Genomic DNA, 21,427 nt, shown 5'->3' with positions numbered 1-21,427 from the left:
ATGATATATTCGTGGTTCTACTGTCCCTACTAGGATAAGATCATTCAAGTGCGTACAGCTGCTGGACCTCATTAGATTATCTGATCTATGTCCTCATTTTAAAGGGGTTGATCTCCTCTTAATAGGGTCTATTAAGAGGTGATCATCCCCTTTTAAAATGAGGACATAGATAAGATAATCTGATGAGGTCCAGCAGCTGTACGCACTTGAATGATCTTATTCTCAGATGGGTTGCATGGTTGCACTCAGATTCTATCTACACAATTGTCCTTACCCATTCCTATGCTCACTACTGTCCACCGAGTATTGTAACCTCTTATATGGCCGGCTCATCCACGCCCGGTCTGTCTGCCCCATTGTCCTTGCCCATTCCTATGCTCACTACTGTCCACCGAGTATTGTAACCTCTTATATGGCCGGCTCATCTACGCCCGGTCTGTCTGCCCCATTGTCCTTGCCCATTCCTGGTCTCATTAATGTCTACGGAGTATTGTAACCTCTTATATGGCCGGCTCATCTACGCCCGGTCTGTCTGCCCCATTGTCCTTGCCCATTCCTGGTCTCATTAATGTCTACTGAGTATTGTAACCTCTTATATGGCCGGCTCATCTACGCCCGGTCTGTCTGCCCCATTGTCCTTGCCCATTCCTGGTCTCATTAATGTCTACTGAGTATTGTAACCTCTTATATGGCCGGCTCATCTACGCCCGGTCTGTCTGCCCCATTGTCCTTGCCCATTCCTGGTCTCATTAATGTCTACTGAGTATTGTAACCTCTTATATGGCCGGCTCATCTACGCCCGGTCTGTCTGCCCCATTGTCCTTGCCCATTCCTGGTCTCATTAATGTCTACTGAGTATTGTAACCTCTTATATGGCCGGCTCATCTACGCCCGGTCTGTCTGCCCCATTGTCCTTGCCCATTCCTGGTCTCATTAATGTCTACGGAGTATTGTAACCTCTTATATGGCCGGCTCATCTACGCCCGGTCTGTCTGCCCCATTGTCCTTGCCCATTCCTGGTCTCATTAATGTCTACTGAGTATTGTAACCTCTTATATGGCCGGCTCATCTACGCCCGGTCTGTCTGCCCCATTGTCCTTGCCCATTCCTGGTCTCATTAATGTCTACTGAGTATTGTAACCTCTTATATGGCCGGCTTATCTACGCCCGGTCTGTCTGCCCCATTGTCCTTGCCCATTCCTGGTCTCATTAATGTCTACTGAGTATTGTAACCTCTTATATGGCCGGCTCATCTACGCCCGGTCTGTCTGCCCCATTGTCCTTGCCCATTCCTGGTCTCATTAATGTCTACTGAGTATTGTAACCTCTTATATGGCCGGCTCATCTACGCCCGGTCTGTCTGCCCCATTGTCCTTGCCCATTCCTGGTCTCATTAATGTCTACTGAGTATTGTAACCTCTTATATGGCCGGCTCATCTACGCCCGGTCTGTCTGCCCCATTGTCCTTGCCCATTCCTGGTTTCATTAATGTCTACTGAGTATTGTAACCTCTTATATGGCCGGCTCATCTACGCCCGGTCTGTCTGCCCCATTGTCCTTGCCCATTCCTGGTCTCATTAATGTCTACTGAGTATTGTAACCTCTTATATGGCCGGCTCATCTACGCGCGGTCTGTCTGCCCCATTGTCCTTGCCCATTCCTGGTCTCATTAATGTCTACTGAGTATTGTAACCTCTTATATGGCCGGCTCATCTACGCCCGGTCTGTCTGCCCCATTGTCCTTGCCCATTCCTGGTCTCATTAATGTCTACTGAGTATTGTAACCTCTTATATGGCCGGCTCATCTACGCCCGGTCTGTCTGCCCCATTGTCCTTGACCATTCCTGGTCTCATTAATGTCTACTGAGTATTGTAACCTCTTATATGGCCGGCTCATCTACGCCCGGTCTGTCTGCCCCATTGTCCTTGCCCATTCCTGGTCTCATTAATGTCTACTGAGTGTTGGGCACCCTGGCTCTAGGTAAGGCGGCCGTGTAGTTTTATCATAGTATTTATGCCTAGTAGTTGTAGGTATCTTTATTATCTGGTTGTTATTCATTATTCTGATATATTTTACACACATTCCAGATATATAAAAATCAGTGTAATAACCTGACAGGTCGCACTGTCTGCCCACCATTTTTAATATAAATGTGTTTAATGGACGGCATGACATAAGACTTCGTGTGTGTTTTATATATACAGTGTGTGTGTGTTATATATATATATATATATATATATATATATATATATATATATATATAATTATATATAATGAGATTAATGTGTATGTAAAAGGGAATAATAAAGATACAGTAATTAAAGTATATTGAATTCTCTCGGGGCGCCAGTCTTGTAGGATATAATGAATTTGTGCAGACACCGAGGCGTGCCGTCCTGCACTTGCAGATTCAGTATGCCTTTTTTAATCTATAGTGTTCCTCTGGTAAACATATTAGTCAGCAGTTCACCAGCTGAAGACACCCTATGGTGATTAAGCAGAATTAGGACAGTACATATCTTATCTGTATACCTCCTCCCTGCAGTCCTGTAGTCAAGACCATCCCTTCAAATCAGCCCCTACAGAATCATGACACATCAGAAATGCCGTCTTCAGGGAATGCCGAGTCATAGGTGGACAGGTCTGTGATCATAGATCTGTAATGTCAGACTGCTCCGCGTAATTATTTTGATAGATCTGACATCCCCTGATATTATGGAAACATGGCCGTCTTTTGCAGGCCTGAGCAGCGCTGTTAGGTCTTCTGAAAAATAATCCCATCATACCTGCATGAGTCCACCTCTGTCGACTACGGCTGCTTAGTCTACATTAGCAGCGGCATGGTGACTGTACACAACCAAAACACTGACTCTGATGTTTCCATATATCCTATTAACCTAATATAGAGTGACCATGCATGTATACATGCCTGCAGTGTGTATGGATTTTTCAGTTTTCTGCAAGCACTTAGTAGGAGTGTGTGCATGTGTCAGATGAGCGTATTATACAGACTTGGGCTGTCCAATTTAAAGTGGTATTACCATCTCCAAGAGTCTATTCCAATTTGTAGTAGGTGTGATAGTATTATAAATACCTCCATTTGGAAATGTAGTATAGTGCTCCTGATTAGCCATGTTTCTTACCTAATGTGCAGGGCATTGCAACTTAGGTATCCATAATTACAACCAGTCATATAGTGAGTTAGTTGCTCATAGCCATGGATACTTCAGTTGCTGCAATGCTCTGCAGATGGGGCGACATTGCTAACGAGGAAAACTATACTACATTTCTAATTGGAGGTATTTGCTAATATTGTTATTATTACACCTACTACATATTGGGATAGGATTGTGGAGATGGTAATACCACTTTAAGATCGGACAGCACACGGACAGCAAAATTATCAAGGTTCTTCAATAGGGCTGTTCAGATGGCCATTTTCTCTCAAGATCTGCATGAAAAAATTTCAGCACGCACTAGTCTCTTCCATATTTCAGATGAGTCTTGCCTATTAAAGTCTGAATGCAAAAAATAAAAAAAAATCGCACATTGCATCCATGTTTACTGATACTTTACTATTAATAACATAGGTGACTGTATTTGCTCTTGTAAATTTTGCTGCTGATGTATAGAAGCGATTGCCACAAATGTAAACAATGAACACATATGGATGACAGATATAAATCCGATCAGTTTTCATTCACTCCTCTGAACTCTGATTAATTGCTGGAGCCTGAAACACTAGGACAGAAGTACTGCAAGCTCTGCTGTGATGACGTCTGGATTAGTGGACCCCTTCACAGATGAAAAATGGTCATAGTCGTGGCAGTGCAGTTTAGGGCTATATTCGCATGCAGAAATCTGCTGTTGATAAATGAGCACTGATTAATTTTATAAAGTATCACTTATAAAATGGTATAAAAAAAATAGAATTTTGATGAACACTGTTGTTTTAAAAAATGCATGTTGAGTCATTTTGTTTTTGGAGGTTTTTTGTGCATTCTTTTCCCCCTTGACTTGAGAGGAGAAGCTGCATCTGCAATGACATTCCAAAGTTTACCATAAAATAGTACTAGTGGCTGCCACTACGACGTACGGTGTGTATGTTGCTGTTTTTGCCCTGTACAAATTACCAAAACTTACATTTTGGAGGCATGATTTAAAGTCTGAGCGTAGATTTGCTGTAAGCAAAGGTTTTCTGGAAGAATATAACCGTGTACTAAGTAATTACTATACTGCACAATTAGCATGTGGATACTCCTAGTGTAAGCTTACATAGGTGGTCAGAAGGACAATATCATTGTATGTAATGTGTAATCGGAGGGTTCTGGACGCTGAATACCTGTACAAAAATTACCAAGATCCATGTAATGTTTTGACACTACTTTGGCCCGCGTCCTGCTGAGCGGTGTAACTCCATCTGCAAACACAGGCTTTATCTGAGCTGGATAGTTCTCCAGAAATCTGGCTTAAAACTGCACAAACTGTATAAAGATTTTTGTGCAAATTTTGCAACCTTTGATTCTACACCAGTCCCAGCCAGCAATTCCAACTTCTTAAAAAGCTTAGCCAGTAGGGATCATAGTCTCACATTCATCATCATTTACACCCGAAACGTGGCATTCTATTTTTGATACTCGCTCTATTCACTGACTGGAGTAGATTTTTTTGCATTGGCATTGGAGAGATGCTCCACCTTTTTGAAGAGGTGCACAACTCTGTATGAATTTGGTGCATTTATTCTAGCATACTCTTCATGAAGTCTGGAGTGCAAAATGTAAGACTTGATGAATCTGGGCCAAAGGACCATTTTTTCGACAGTGAAAGATGATGGGACTGGCCACTAACACTGTGTAGATCTCCGGCCACACAATGCTCAGAATAAAGCTGTATGGAAAAAATGGACAAAGACCTGTTTTCCTGGACATTGTCATTTAAAGCCAGCCATGGACCAGAGCTTTGATGACATGGATATGGTCACTGATGGCTAGAAGGAAAGGTCCCAGTAGCTGCCTGGGATTGAACATAGGTCATCCTATTGTCCCTCTGTTTATCCTTGTCTTACCTTCTCAGCTCTTACCATAGATCTGGGCACAGTCACACAGAAATTAATGTGTATCACTATAAGTGAAAAAGACTTCTGCTGGTGTCCAGAATCCTATACATGATTGTATATTATGAAGGGCAGTGTAATATTGTAATAATGACCGGATCTCCAGAATGTCCCTGGCCCACGATCACGGCTGTATCCCACCTATTCATACAGGGGACACACATACATATCCAGATGTATAAGCAGGTCATGCACTGTTTGCTGTCCACTCAGTGGTGTCGGATAATGTCTGCACACAGACGATGCTCATGGATCACTGACCTCCAGCCTTTCCATATGTAAGACTGGTGATCAAACAGGATAGAGGTGTAATATGATGGAGCCACATGATGATCCTTTCTGCTGTTAGGTGCGCACTTCTACAAGTCACGGTGATCTCTTCCTTTGTGTTCTCCAGGCAAATGCGGACCCTTCTGTGATAAACTGTCTGCACAATCTGTCCAGGAGGATTGCCATTGTCCTGCAGCACGAGGAGCGCCGCTGTCAGTATCTCACCAGAGAGGCGAAGCTTATCCTGGCCATACAGGACGAGGTGTCCGCCATGTCTGACAGTGAGTAGGGGGAAGGCCTCCGCCACACTATTTATTGCTATTGATTGCTTGCTGTCGATGAATGGAAACTTTCATAGTTTTAAAAAAGCCCTTTTGACCTAGTGCTGCTTTAAAACTTTAGGCCATACGTTCAGTAATTGGTGAGGTTTTTTTTACCTCAGCATTTATAGCCAAAACCAGCAGTGGGTGATAAATACAGAAGCGGTGCCCGTGTTTCCATTATACGTGTCCTCTGATTGTTCCACTCCTGGTTTTGGCTACAAATACTGAGGTAAAAAAACCACCAAATCCTCTAACGTGTGCACATAGCCTTGAAGGGTTACTTTAATCTTATAAAATGATAGTATGTCCCCATGGTATTCCATCATTTCTAATCTTGGCTCCCGCACCTCTGTGGCACCCACCATAACATAAGGGCCACAATGCTGATCCTCCCTGGTGCTTTCCATCCGCAGTGCTGGGAGCTGCAGCGTGGGGCTGTCCACGTGACTATGCCTGCACACAACCAGGTGACTGGGAGCAGCATCACTACCGTATGTAAGGTGCGGTAGCTATATGCTATCACTTTATCACATGGGATAACTAATAATCAGATTTAATAACACTTTTATAAACACTGGACGAGGCCCAGTAACCAGATGTAGAGTTTGCACTATCCTTTTTACAGTCTGTCCAAAATATGACTTGGACGTTGTACCTTTTGATAACTAATTCTAAATGGGATGACTTTTTTTTAGCCAATATGGTAATATATCCTGCAATTTTGCAGTCACCCTATGAAAATATAATGAGGTAATTGGCTCAATTGCTAGTCTTACTAGTTAGGGCTCTTTCAGACCTCCGTACACTGACTGGCCTCGGCACAGGAGACCCGTGGCTGATCCATGCACAGACCGTAATTCAACAGACGGGCCGAGGGTCACCGGACCCGAGCATGACCGCTTCATAGAAATATATGAGGCTGTCATGCTCTGGTCAGGTGAGCCACGACCAGTCCATGCACAGACCACAATGCAACACACTGGCCGGGGGTCTCCAGTGTCGAGCATGACCGCCTCATAGAATTGTATGAAGCTCTGGTCAGGTGAACCACAGTTAGTTTGTGCATTCTGGTATGTGCATGGACCGTGTTACATGGACGTTTGAAAGAACCCAAAAGGATAGTTTCCATGTTTAGCTGCTCATTATATGAGAATCTAGAAAATTACATAGATGCTTCCCTCTCTTACAGCTTTTTCATGTGTGGACAGACCATCAGCAGCATTCAGTCCATTGCATCCATGATCAAACCTCCTATTGCAGCTTTACTATTCTTCCTATTCCAAGGATAAGAGGCTTAGAGAAATAATTATAAGAAGATATTTCAGACAACTGCTTTACGTATCCCTGAGCAATGACAGATTATTTTATAGTTAACATCGCCACCTAGTGACTGATTGGAATTATCGCATATGAGGTGCAGATTAAAGGAATTGGGGATCATAACTCATATATGCTCTGTCCTGCTACCCACCATCTTAAAATTTGGATGTGACCGATAATAACCCCTATATCACTCACAATGTTACTCACATGGGTCCAGTAAACAGATTGTTTTTTTTTCTGCATTAAAGCTCAGCTTTTTGTGCACTACCATATCCATAGCATTACCGCCCTGTATGAACATACACATTTCACATTTAGATGTTCACTTATTAGGATTCATAGTAATCAGACATTTATTCTTTTACAGCCGAGGAAGGTCCACAATCGCCATTCCACCATATTTTGCCAAAGTGTAAACTAGCGAGAGACCTAAAGGAAACTTATGACAGGTATGTGTTGTGTCCACCTCTTGTGTAGTTTTCTTTAGCACATTAGACGTCATCAATGATATGCCATACAGTGTGATGGGGGCTTATTATTCTCTGTAATACTTTGCTTCATTCTGTTCTTTTGAAATGCAAATGTCCATTAGAGCTAAGCTGGTATCTGCCCCTTAGCAGCCCCCCCTAGTGGCACATTTACAGTAGGTTTACCTAGCCACAATACAATAGTGTGGCTAACATCACAACCTAGTGGCTCACTGAAAGAACTACATACTGAATTGATTCACTAGATGTTACTAGTCTCAATGGGGCTTATAAGAAAATGTTACAGAATAAATATTGATAATAAAGCTGCAGTCATACATATGAGTGCTGTCCAATATTTTTTTTTTCTCAGACAATACACTGACACGTCAATTAGATTGGATTTATTCACATATCAATGAAAATTGCGGATCTGAGTTTATGAGCTGTGACACTCGGAGCATGTCCTTTTCTGATCCGTATTTGCAGATCAGGCGCCATCATACAAGTCTATGGGGATCCGTGAAACACTGATATGACTCGGATGGCTTCCATTTCACTTCATGCTTCACAACTCCATTGCTTTAGTTTTGAATTTAAATAAAAACACAAGATTTTCCTGGGGTCTTATTTTTATTTTTTTTTTTTGCTTGGAAGCAAGGACACCTCTTCAGTTGAGACAACAAAAATGAAAGCAGTTAGGGGTGACACCTGAGAAAATATCTGTCAATTTCTCTGCGATGGAAGGCCTCACACAGATCTATGAATGTAGCCAAAGTCCGTTCACATCCGTATATTAAGTACATTAAGCGATGTTCACACATTGGGGATTCTGCACTCAATCCAGGCACAATCTGCAGCCTAGAGATGACTTAAGCGGGCTTTACACGCTACGACATCGCTAGCAGTTTCTAGCGATATCGAGCTTGTTAGCACCCGTCCCCGTCGTGCAAGCGATATCGTGTGATCGCTGCCGCAGCGAACATTATCGCTATGGCAACGTCATACGCACTTCCCGGGTCGTCGTCGTCGATGTGACTGCCGAACAATCCCTCCCTCAAGGGGGTGAGACGATCGGCATCACATTGATGTCACCACGACGTCATTAAGCAGCCGGCCAATCAAAGCGGAGGGGCGGAGATGAGCGGGACGTAACATCCCGCCCACCTCCTTCCTTCCGCATTGTGGCCAGCGGCAGGTAAGGAGACGGTCCTCGCTCCTGCGGTGTTACACATAGCGATGTGTGCTGCCGCAGAAGCAACGACCCACATCGATAATCAACCATTACCGATTTTTGAGTTTGGGACGACCTCTCCATGGTGAACGATTTTCACCATTTTTGAGGTCGCTTAACCCCTTAACGACCGCGGGCCGTAAAATTACGTCCTTGCGGTCATAATGTTACTGCCCGCGGCCTGCCTGCAGCATCATGCTGCGATCGGCACACATCTCAGCTGATTTTCACGGCTGAGATGTATGCCTGCTAGGCACGAGCAGAATCGTTATCAGCTCGTGCCGTTTAACCCCTTATATGGCGCTGTCAATATGTGACAGCGCCATTATAAGCGCGGTCGCGGTAAACTTTTACTTACCGCCCGATACTGGAAGTCACGTGACGCGATCACGTGACTTCCGATAGTTGTCATGGTAGCACAGGGTCATGTGAGGACTCCTGTACTACACCTGACTTGCTTTCACTTTCGCTGTGCCAGCGGCACAGCAAAAGAGAAAGAGAGCGTATCTGCTGTTTACAGCCTTGTAGCTGTGATCAGCAGATACTGCAGAGCGATCGGAATGCTGATCGCAATAGCCCCCTAGGGGGACTAGTAAAATAAAAAAAAAGTAAAAAAAAAAGTTTTAAAAAATTAAAAAAAAAACAAAAAAAACCTAAAAGTTCAAATCACCCCCCATTCGCCCCATTGAAAATTAAAGGGTTAAAAAAATAGAAAATATACACACATTTGGTATCGCCGCGTTCAGAAACGCCCGATCTATCAAAATATAAAATCAATTAATCTGATCAGTATACGGCGTAGCGGCAAAAAAATTCCAAACCCCAAAACGATGTTTTTTTGTCGCCACAACTTTTGCGCAAAATGCAATAAGAGGCGATCAAAACGTAGCATCTGCGCAAAAATGGTACCGTTAAAAACGTCAGCTCGAGACGCAAAAAATAAGCCGTCACTGAGCCATAGATCCCGAAAAATGAGAACGCTACGGGTCACGGAATATGGCGTAAAACGTGCACCACTTTTTTCGGACAAACTTCCGATTTTTTTTTTAACCCCTTATATAAAAGTAAACCTATACATGTTTGGTGTCTACGAACTCGCACTGACCTGAGGCATCACACCCACACATCAGTTTTACCATATAGTGAACACAGTGAATAAAATATCTCAAAAACCATAGTGCTATCGCACTTTTTTTGCAATTTTTCTGCATTTGGAATTTTTTTGCCGTTTTCTAGTACACTATATGGTAAAACTGATAGTTTCATTTAAAAGTACAGCTCGTTCCGCAAAAAATGAGCCCTCACATGACCATATTGACTGAAAAATAAAAAAGTTACGTCTCTCAGAAAAAGAATGGCGAAAAAAAAAACGGAAAGCGAAAAATCGGCCGGTCGTGAAGGGGTTAATGTCGCTGGTAAGTGTCACACGCTGCGATATCGTTAATGATGCCGGATGTGCGTCACTAACAACGTGACCCCGACGATAAAACATTAATGATATCGTAGCGTGTAAAGCCCCCTTTACTCTGCAGCGGATGGGACAACCTGCAATATGAGATTATAAAAATCACATAGATCTATAGCACCATCTAGTGGACAGTGTCTGTAATTACACATTTTTAGACTTTGTTTAATGACTGACTTGCAAAGTCTCCTTAAGGAGAATAGTGTTCCCCGTGATCGCCCCACATAGCTTCTCATGAGCCAGATCAGACACCCCATACTTTGCACTGACGAGGGGCAAGCATCCCGAAACACCATGTCTGCAAATTGGGATTCTGATCTGGCATAAAATCCTAAATCAAGTCCTATGCAAAGGATTGTTAAAAATCCACTTCAGACTTTTAGGATCGCTACTTCCAATAGGTGTCGCTGCGCTAGAGTTTGTCTCCCTTTCCTGGAGAGACAATTTTAATGGTTGATTAGATCTAGCAGGTTCTTATTAAATTATTCCAGCTTGAACATTGCTCTGGACACGCATGAGTGGATATACAGTGTATTAGTATTCGATGATCATCTATTAAACTGTATTACAGGGCATAACTTGGAAGTGATTGCAGTTATATTGGCCTTGTCCCCTCTTCACCCCAGGGATGTTCTCTGTAGTGTTACATCACTGTGTTTTATACCTGCATCTTACTCCTCCTCTTCTTCTTTCACCAGTATGTATGGGATGTCACTTGGCAGCTGTTTCTCCATCAGTGCATGGTACAGGGCCGTGTGCGTTGTATATCATGTGTCTTGCTCTCTTCCAGCCTCTGCACGACCGGTGTGGTCCGTCTTCATATAAATAACTGGCTGGAAGTAAGTTTCTGCTTACCACACAAAATTCACTGTGTCGGATCAAGCTTCATTCCTCCAGAGGCAATAGAAAGAAGTTTAAAGTCTATCAGGTAAGATAATGGGGTTGTCCACATTTGAGGCTGGGTTTTTTTTCTACTTAAATGCATATAATTGTGGCTAAAAATATCATTTTGCAATTAGGTTTTATTAAATTTGCATTATTTGCCTTCTCTATCCTTTTGTGTGGCACTGTATTGCTGTCTGTTGAATGAGTTAACTGAGGGTCCATCAGTGAGCTCAGCGTGATGGTGGGTTTGAGGTGTCCCTTATCTGTCTTTTTCTGAGCTCTCCTCTGCTGATTTATAACCACAGATTGCAATCAAAGTGCAGACAAACAAAGAGCCTGTAAAAGCCAAACGGTGCAAAAAGTTTAGTGAAACCCAATTAGAAAAATAATTTTTTGGCCAAATTATATATGTAAAAATAAAATTGTCCCCAAAGGTGCACAAACACCCTATAGCACCTTGGCTAATCCCTTATGTCTCCCATGGAAGGTGTCAGATTTGAGCCCTGGGGTCTTTCATGCTAGTTGCAGCCGCCTTTCTGAGCTGTGGTAATGGGTATTACGGGTGCAGGGCGGAGAAGTTACAGAACAGATATCACAGCAGGGTCTTGTAATAAACCACGTATTGGTCATCACGCGTGCGGGACAGAGCTGTAAACTGTGATGGTTCCTACTAATGACTGCAAGCGTTAATGTTATATTCATATATAGAATATCCTGGAAAACTGTATGACTTCCCATTACACAAGGTGTCATTTTCCCCCTTTCAGCCCCTTTCTTCACACCTACGGTTTTGGTATTTTCTCTCCCAGTGCTGGCTTTAGTTTGTCCCACATGACCAGGATGGGACAGAAGTTCCCAGGAGGTCATTGCCATTAGCTTCTGCCATATTCTTTATGTCTGCCTTCTTCTACAGATGTGCAAAGAATCTAGTCCCTTACATACAGACTCAGCGATCACAATAATAAATGGCTGATGCTCTGTCTTCATCAAATATCTGACTTCTTCCTTCCTATAATGTAGTTCTCAATACAGTTCACTACATCTGTGTCTGATCAGTGCTCGCCATGAGCAGGGACAGAGCCAGGCAGCCACTGAGCATGTACACTCCAGCCACAGGAGAAACAATCTGGGGCACTATAAACAATGAAAGTGTAATCTATATATATAATTGCCTCTGTCTGTCTGTCTGTCTGTCTTTCTTGCTCCAAAATTGTGTCCTTACGGTGACACAAAGCTGATTGGCCGCTGGGCTCGTCATGGCCCCGCCCCCCCGCACGGATTGGCCGCTCACCTAGGCTCCGCCCACACACGGATAGACCGGCCGCTCGCCCAGGCTCCGCCCCCCACACGGATTGGCATCTCGCCACGGCACCCTGCATGCATTGGCAACTCGGCCACGCCCCGCCCCCCTCACGCAATGCACGCTCGCTCTGGCCCCGCCCCCCGCACGCATTCCCCGAACCGACACGGAGCCACGACTCCCAGGTGAGTACTGTACCCCCGGGAGCCCACATCAGCGAACGCCGCCAACCCAGCCGACACATACCCTCGCATTGCTGGGGTTGCCGCCGTATGCTGGTGTGGGCTCCCGTGCGAGCGGGGGACGGGATACGCTGGTAACCATGGTAGCATAGTTACCAGCGCATCAAGGTCCTGCAGCGGCGGAACATACACACGCACACACATAACAACACGCACACACATAACACACACACACACACACATCAGATCACACTCACTCTCACACACACATCAGATCGCATCCACACTCTCACAACATCCTGGGATATCGCTTGCTTCTCGGCGGCGATACTGTGGAGTGACCTTCCAGGACCTGCCGGAGGATCACATGGCCAGAAGCATGTGGTATCTCCGGATGTTGTGAGTGTGAGCGCGTATGTGCGATATCGTCAGTGTGTGTGTGTGTGTGAGTGTATGCGATCGGATGTGTGTGTGTTCTGATGTGTGTGTGTGTGTGTGTGTGTGTGTGTGTGTGTGAGTGTATGCGATCGGATCTGTGAGTGTCGGCAGAGGAGCACGGCGTGCTGGGGGAGGCTGGGAGGAGAGAGGCTGATCCTGGGGAAGGCTGGGAGGGGGAGGCTGATGCTGGGGGAGGCTGGGAGGACAGAGGCTGATGCTGGGGTAGGCTGATGCTGGGGGAGGCTGGGAGGGTGTAGGCTGATGCTGGGGTAGGCTGATGCTGGGGGAGGCTGAGAGGAGAGAGGCTGATGCTGGGGGAGGCTGGGAGGGTGTAGGCTGATGCTGGGGTAGGCTGATGCTGGGGGAGGCTGAGAGGAGAGAGGCTGATGCTGGGGGAGGCTGGGAGGAGAGAGGCTGATGCTCAGGGAGGCTGATGCTGGGGGAGGCTGGGAGGAGGGAGGCTGGGAGTAGAGAGGCTGATCCTGGGGAAGGCTGGGAGGGGGAGGCTGATGCTGGGGGAGGCTGGGAGGAGAGAGGATGATGCTGGAGGAGGCTGGGAGGAGAGAGGCTGATGCTGGGGGAAGCTGGGAGGGGGGAGGCTGAGAGAAGAGAGGCTGGGAGGGGGGAGGCTGAGAGAAGAGAGGCTGATGCTGGGAGAGGCTGAGGCTGGGAGGAGAGAGGCTGATGCTGGGAGGAGAGAGGCTGATGCTGGGAGGAGAGAGGCTGATGCTGGGAGGAGAGAGGCTGAGCTGGGAGGAGAGAGGCTGATGCTGGTGCAGCATGGGGGATGGAGCACGATGGGGGGTGCGCAGCATGGGGGATGGAGCACGTTTGGGAATGCGCAGCATGGCGGATGGAGCACGTTTGGGAGTGCGCAGCATGGCGGATGGAGCACGTTTGGGAGTGCGCAGCATGGCGGATGGACCACGTTTGGTAGTGCGCAGTATGGCGGATGGAGCACGTTTGGGAGTGCGCAGCATGGCGGATGGAGCACGTTTGGGAGTTCGCAGCATGGCGGATGGAGCACGATGGGGGGTGCGCAGCATGGGGGATGGAGCACGATGGGAGGTGCACACCTCCCCCCAACACACACAACACACCACACACACACTGGGAACCACAAACACCGCCCTACACAGACACCCACACACACAGACAACGCTGCACACACACAACACCCAACACACAAACACCGCGGCATACATAAATATACGCACATACCACGCAACACACACACATTGTACAAAACATACCTCCCCTCAAAACACACCACACCCACGCAAACCGCGCAACACACACACAAACGCTACAGACACACAGCGCTCCACAAACAACGCAACACATGCAACACACATACAACACCGCTCTCACCCCCCGCCACACCCAGACAACACCCAGAACATGTACAGCGCCCTACACAAACACTTGGTAACTACAGACAACAACATCTATAATATATATATATATATATATATATATATATATATATATATATATATATATATATATATATATATATATATATATGAATCGGGCCACCTTCTTCTAGTGTCTTTATAAAACCACACTATTTTACTGCATTCATATTGCAGTCCACGACTTAGAAACATCCGACTAACGTACAACTCCTAGTTACGAATGAAAGATGTAGATAAAAAAAATGACTACTGACCTAATCGCTCACTTCCCTGCCGCCTCGCTGCTCTGTATCCTCCAACCAATCTTCTTTCTACCGACTTTTAACATTTGGGCTGTTCGCACTTTACTCTGCACTGACATTCCAAACAGTTGTAGAGTAAGCTGTTGGTACGAGATTGCCAGGGCATAAGACACCACCAGACTTCTCATAGAGAAGGCAAACATACATAGTTACATAGTTACTAAGGTTGAAAAAAGACCTAGGTCCATCTAGTTCAACCTTCCTCCACCAGTTCTACATTTGGTCACTTAGACATGGTTTATCATCATCTCTGGCTTGCAGATCACAAGGTCTAATACACAAGCCCCAGTTACAGGGGAAATGAGCAAAAAAAATAAATTAATATGTCAAAATACCCCTGAAAGATCTTTTTCAGACATTATGGTAGGCACAGTGTGCAATAATTGAAAAAAAATTAAACAAAAAAATGATCTAAAAACAGTTAATTTTTTATAAGACAAAAATTATTTGAGTACTCAGATGAGAAAAATTTTACAGCCATTTAAAGAAGACCAGTTATCAGCGTTTTCCCCTTATAACCTGTGGTCACCACCAGTGAGCCCTTATATCCAGCATTCTAGAATATTGTATATGAGAACCCAGGCCACTTTGTGGAACGTACAAAACCTCATTTTATTATACTCACTTGTGGGGGCAGTTGGGTCTGATGGGCATCACTGGTCTCGGTCCAGCGCCTCCTCTTTTCCTTCCTTCGCCGTCCTCCTTCCTTGCTACGTGTGGATGACGCGACCTAGGTCATACACACAGAGGCTTCCATTGGGCTCCTCTGCATGCACAATTCTCTCTGTCCTCTGCGCGGCAGAGCACAGTACTGTAATGTGCGGGGAAAGGTCAAAGAACTCCTGCGCATTACAGTACTGTACACTGCCCTCAGCAGGGAGATCAAAGTGTGCATGTGTAGAAGCACAATGGTGGCCTCGGTGTGGATGACACCTTCATCAGGAAAAAAACACTGTTATACATCAGTGGTTTTCTCCTGATGAAGGAGTCGATGCAGACTCTGAAACATGTTCAAAATAAAAATCACAAAGATTAATTCCTGGACTCATCTTCCGAATCTTTCTACGGCAGCGCGGTTAACCCTTTCTTCGTTCCACTACAATACTGCTATTGCTGGGTACACGGCAGCTTACATGGCTTATACTTTTTTACGGTGGTTGTGACTCACAACCCATAAAGGTGAGTATATCCAGTGTACATTTCACTTCTCTTGCTATTAAGAGAAGACACAATCTGCGCCTTTTGTCTTCCCCAGCACCTTTCTATATAAAATAATAGAGGAATAATACAAAGATTCTGGAATGATTTAGGTATTTGACCCTGCGCTGTGATCATTTAGTGACAAAGTATAAACCTTTCTCCTTCCAGGCCCTATCATGCTCTACTGCTCCTTAAGGATGAGAAATCTTTGCTGAATGAGCTGCCTCTGGATTGTTCTCCGGCCTTAGTGAGAATGATCAAGTCTGCGAGTGCTGTGAAGAACCTGCAGCAGCTCGCCCAGGATGCCGACCTCGCCTTATTACAGGTGCATCGCCTCGTGTTATACCGAGCACATCTACTATTCACTGCACTCATTTATTCTGCAAATTTCACAAACTAAAAACCCATTCCATAAAGAAAATGAGTTTGTTTTTAAAACATTTGCATGAATTTCTGCAGTCCCTACTTATATGAATGGAATAGTTGCAGATATTTCTGTATCATATATGCCGCTTGTAAATATACATCATATGCTGTGTGTTGTTTATTCCTGACTATGATTAAATGGCTCCCTCCAGAGGTCACCAGGGGGTATTGCAATAGTACGCATCATAAATATGATCCATTATGCTGAATCCCCTCATGTAATTACTTTTCTATGTGCCACTCTTTCTAGGTATTCCAGCTTGCCGCACACTTGGTATACTGGGGTAAAGCCATAATCATTTATCCGCTGTGTGAAAACAATGTCTACATGTTATCCCCAAATGCAAATGTTGGCCTGTAAGTATAGTTATATTTGGTTGCATGACTGTGAATCTTTATAATATCTAATTAGACTTAGTTGACAGACTAGAATACGGCCAGTGATATATGGAGGAGATATAGCAGATACTGTGTGCTGCTTCTGCTCTTTCCTTCTTACCAGCGATCATATCTCCGGCTTTTGTATAAATGGTGATGTCTGTGGTATGGGACTGGCCTATTTACTAGCTCTGCACCATACTTTACAGTATTATGTAGTTCTGATCTGTAATGGCTTGCTCTGTACCCCTTTCTGTACCACCAAATTTATGCAACAAAACTGAAATGTGCAGATTAGGAAATGGTGGAAAATAATTCAGACTATGAATATGTAACTATATACTTATATAGTGTATTTCTTTGTCGCTCCATTGGGAGACCCAGACAATTGGGTGTATAGCTATTGCCTCTGGAGGCCACACAAAGTATTACACTTAAAAGTGTAAGGCCCCTCCCCTTCTGGCTATACACCCCCAGTGGGATCACTGGCTCACCAGTTTTGTGCTTTGTGCGAAGGAGGCAACACATCCACGCATAGCTCCACTTTTTAGTCAGCAGCAGCTGCTGACTATGTCGGATGGAAGAAAAGAGGACACATATAGTGTCCCCAGCATGCTCCCTTCTCACCCCACTGTGTCGGAGGTGTTTGTAAGGTTGAGGTACCCATTGCGGGTACGGCGGCAGGAGCCCACATGCTGATTCCTTCCCCATCCCTTTTTACAGGGCTCTGGGTGAAGTGGGATTTACCGGTCTCCAGGCACTGAGACCGTGCTCCATCTACAGCCCCTGGAGAAGATGCTGGATGGAGCGGAGTACATCAGGGACATGGCCCTGCTTCCTCAAGGTACTCTGTGTCCCCGTGCATTTGGCGCTCACACCGCAGCATGCTGGGTGTTGTAGTGCGCCAGGGGACATCAGCGCTGCGGCGCCTGTGCCATGGCCTCATTCAGCCTCGCTGAAGCAGGCTCATTTATGGGAACTGGTCGCGCCGGCCGCTGGGACTGCGGCGCGGCTGGCACTTGTAGTGCGCCGGGGACTTCAGCGCGGCCTGCGCTTTTACGGCGGCCGCGCTGATAACTAGAGTCCCCGGCTTTTGCGGCCTGTTTCCGTTCGTTCCCGCCCCCAGACCTGCCAGTCAGGAGAGGGGCGGGACGCTGGCCGCTTCCAGTAATCGGTCGCGCCGGCCGCTGGCAGCGGCGCGGCTGGCACTTGTGGTGCGCCGGGGACTTCAGCGCGGCCCGCGCTTTTACGGCGGCCGCGCTGATAACTAGAGTCCCCGGCTTTTGCGGCCTGCTTCCGTTCGTTCCCGCCCCCAGACCTGCCAGTCAGGAGAGGGGCGGGACGCTGGCCACTTTTATGAATCGGTCGCGCCGGCCGCTGGAACGGCGGCGCGGCTGGCACTTGTGGTGCGCCGGGGACTTCAGCGCGGCCCGCGCTTTTACGGCGGCCGCGCTGTTAACTCGAGTCCCCGGCTTCTGGGCCTAATCTCCCTTCGTTACCGCCCACAGCCCTGACAGTCAGGGTAGGGGCGTGACGCTGCATAGAGCAGCGCTGAGAGCTGGAGTATGTTTTGCATACTCCACCCCTCTCACTGTGTGCACTGTGAATCCGGATTCCCGCACTTTCTCAGGCACGCCCACGGCTTCCTTCTCTACAAGGACGCTGGCAGCCATTAGTGCAGTTTCTGTACGATACAGAGACAAGTGTGGAAGACCCTGGCATTCTGATAGTCACACAATCGCTGTAACAGGCGTTAAGCAGCACCTGTGGTGCTAACCCCACTAGTGCAGAAGTGCACTTATAGATATGCTTGTACTATATACATTGCACTGTTTGGTCGCACGTTGTATATACCCTCCTGGATTAGGCGGAGGAGTTATCAGCATATTCTCTGTGTAAAACAAAAGTGCAGAACCACATGTTTTTCTATACAGCTGGTACAGCATGTACGGCTATACGGCCGGCAGGTACATAGACTCCCATTATATGCACTAATGGCCAGGGGATGAGGACGGTGTCTGCAGTATTTACTGACAGTTTTTCTGAGACTATGGCTATGATACTAGAAGCCTAGCAGTCCGGACATGTCTCTCACAATATGGGCACTGTTGAATCACTGATCCATGGCCCCCCTCAGTGTGAATAACTAACAGGCATCCCAGAGTCACGGCTCTGCAAGGACGTCAGTCCCAGACAGCCTAAGTGGGCTCGCTATCAGCGGCCTCGGTTTCTCAGGGTCCTAACAGAAGGGCTCGCTGTGTAATGAGGCGGAAGTAGCGGCTCAGGATTCTGATCCTGAGACCGCTCTCAATCTGGATACACCTGATTGTGACGCCATAGTAAATAATCTTATAGCGTCCATCTATAGAATGTGGGTTATTTCTCACAGCTCCTCCAGTGGAGGAGTCAGCTTCATGTATTTTTCTGGACCACTCTGCCTTCAGAGAGGCAGTCCAGGAACACCACGCTTATCCAGATATGCGCTTCCCCAAACGGCTTAGGATACATGTTATCCCTGTCCCCTGACTTGGTCAAGGACTGGACCCAATGTCCCGAGCGGCATCCTCCAATCTCTAGGCTTGTAGCTAGATCCATAGTTGCAGTGGGAGATGGAACTGCAAAATCAAAGATGCTGCTGACAGACAGATGGATCTCTGGTCGAAAGCCATCTATGAGGCTGTCGGCGTTGGCTCCGGCATTCTCTCCCTTGGGGCACTCCAAGCTATTTCAGCTTGCCTTACACAGATTGATACGGTTACACGTACATCTGTGCCGCAGGTGGCATCCTTAACCTCTCAAATGTCTGCATTTGTTTCTTACGCGATTCAGGTTGTCCTGGACTCTGCGAACCGTGCGGCGGTAGCCTCCGCTACTCCGTGTTTTTAAGCAGAGCCTGGTCTACGCGTTAAGTGAATGGAAGGCAGATCTGCTTCCAAAAAAGGTTGCCTAACCAGTTGCCTTTCTCTGCTGACCGACTGTTTGGTGAGCGTTGGATGTAACCATTAAACAGTCCAGAGGTAAGGATTCATCCTTTCCTCAGCCCGGACACAACAAACCCCAACAGAGCAAGAGGCAGTCGGGGTTTTCGGTTTTTTCGAGGCTCGGGCAGGTCCCTTTTTTCCTCGTCCAATGTGGACTCAAAAGGATTAGAGGAGCTAAGATTCTTAGCGGGCTCAGTCTCGCCCCAAAAAAGCGACAGTCTGAAAACCCGCTTCCAAGGCGGCTTCCTCATGACTTGCGGCCTCGGTCGGTAGCAGGCTCTCCCGCCTTGGCGATATTTAGCTGCCATAGGTCAATGACACCTCCCGGCCGGGCCGCTGCTCTTCTGCAAACAGGGTGCACTCTATAGGCAGAAAGAGTGATGTCCCCCGTTCCTCTTCAGGAACAAGGTCACGGTTTACCCCAAATTCTTTGCGGTACCTATAACAACGGGCCGTTCCGTCCCGTTCTGGATCTAAAAATGCTCAGCAAGCTCGTGGACACCAGGCGGTTCCGGATGGAATCCCTCCGCCATGTCATCGCCTCAAGGTCCCAAGGATATTTCCTAGCATCGTTAGGCATCAAGGATGCTTATCCACACGTGCCGATTGATCCAGAGCACTAGCGTTTCTACGCTTCGTTATAGGAAACGAACACCTTCTGTTCGTAGCTCTACCTTCCGGCTAGCGACAGTCCAACTGGTCTTCGCCAAGGTCAGGGCAGCAGTAGTCACAGTCCTGCACTCTCAGGGTCACTCTGTGGTCCCGTATTTAGACGATCTACTTGTCAAGGCACTCTCTTAGGAAACATGCCAACTCTGCCCGAACGTTGCGCTGGAGACTCTCTAGAGTTTTGGGTGGATCATCAACTTTTTAAAGTCAGATCCGACCCCGACCCTATCGATAACATATCTAGGCATAGAGTTTCTTACTCTCTCAGCGATAGTGAAGCTGCCGCTAGACAAACAGCATTCCTACGGGCTGCAAGCTCTTCTTTAAGAACCAGTCGCACACATTGAGACGCCTCATGCACTTCCTACGTAAGATGGTAGCAATGGAGGCAGTTCCTTTCGCGCAGTTTTACTGCGTCCACTACAATGGGACATTCTCCGCCAATGGGTCAAGGAATCGACGTCCCTCAACAGAGTCGTCGTTCTTTCTCAGGCGGCCAAGGAATCTCTACGGTGGTGGCTTCTTCTCACCTCTTGGTCAAAAAGAAGGTCCTTTCTATCCCCGTCCTGGGCGATAGTTACGACAGACGCGAGTCTATCAGGGTGGGGAGCAGTTTTTCTCCACTACAGCGCTCAGGGTACGTGGACTCAGCAAGAGTCCACTCTTCAGATCAATGTTCTTGACACAGAGCAGTGTATCTTGCCCTACAAACCTTCCAACAGCAATTGGAAAGCAAGCATATCCGACTTCAGTCGGACAGCTCCACAGCGGTGGCATACATCAACCACCAAGGAAGAACGCGCAACCGGCAAGCCTTCCAGGAAGTCCGGCAGGTTTGATGTGGGTGGATGACACGGCATCCACCATATCCACAATTCACATCCCAAGTGTGGAAACTAGGAAGCTGACTTTCTAAGTCGCTGAGGTGTGGCCGAAAGAGTATGGTCTCCTCACCCGGACGGGTTTCAGGAGATCTGGCGCCGCTGACAGAGGCCGGACGTCGATCTAATGGCGTCACGGCACAACAACAATGTGCCAGCTTCATGGCACGG

At 46.7% G+C, this 21,427-nt stretch overlaps 1 protein-coding gene across 4 annotated transcripts in view; it reads left to right on the top strand.

Moving 5' to 3' along the window:
• NPRL3 (NPR3 like, GATOR1 complex subunit) overlaps positions 1 to 21,427 on the top strand; it is a 99,641-nt gene that overhangs the window by 48,248 nt on the left and 29,966 nt on the right. For all 4 annotated transcript variants that reach the window (XM_075319076.1, XM_075319077.1, XM_075319078.1 and 1 more), the window contains 5 exons: positions 5,512 to 5,665; positions 7,398 to 7,479; positions 10,987 to 11,124; positions 16,090 to 16,246; positions 16,598 to 16,704. In XM_075319076.1, coding sequence (XP_075175191.1) covers positions 5,512 to 5,665; positions 7,398 to 7,479; positions 10,987 to 11,124; positions 16,090 to 16,246; positions 16,598 to 16,704 — 638 coding nt within the window. The remainder of the gene's footprint in view (positions 1 to 5,511; positions 5,666 to 7,397; positions 7,480 to 10,986; positions 11,125 to 16,089; positions 16,247 to 16,597; positions 16,705 to 21,427) is intronic.

The sequence above is a fragment of the Anomaloglossus baeobatrachus genome, chromosome 7, assembly GCF_048569485.1.
Source record: "Anomaloglossus baeobatrachus isolate aAnoBae1 chromosome 7, aAnoBae1.hap1, whole genome shotgun sequence".
In the NCBI taxonomy this organism is placed as follows: domain Eukaryota; kingdom Metazoa; phylum Chordata; class Amphibia; order Anura; family Aromobatidae; genus Anomaloglossus; species Anomaloglossus baeobatrachus.
Note: the sequence above shows the minus strand (reverse complement) of the source record. Positions and strands in the feature narration are given on the sequence as shown.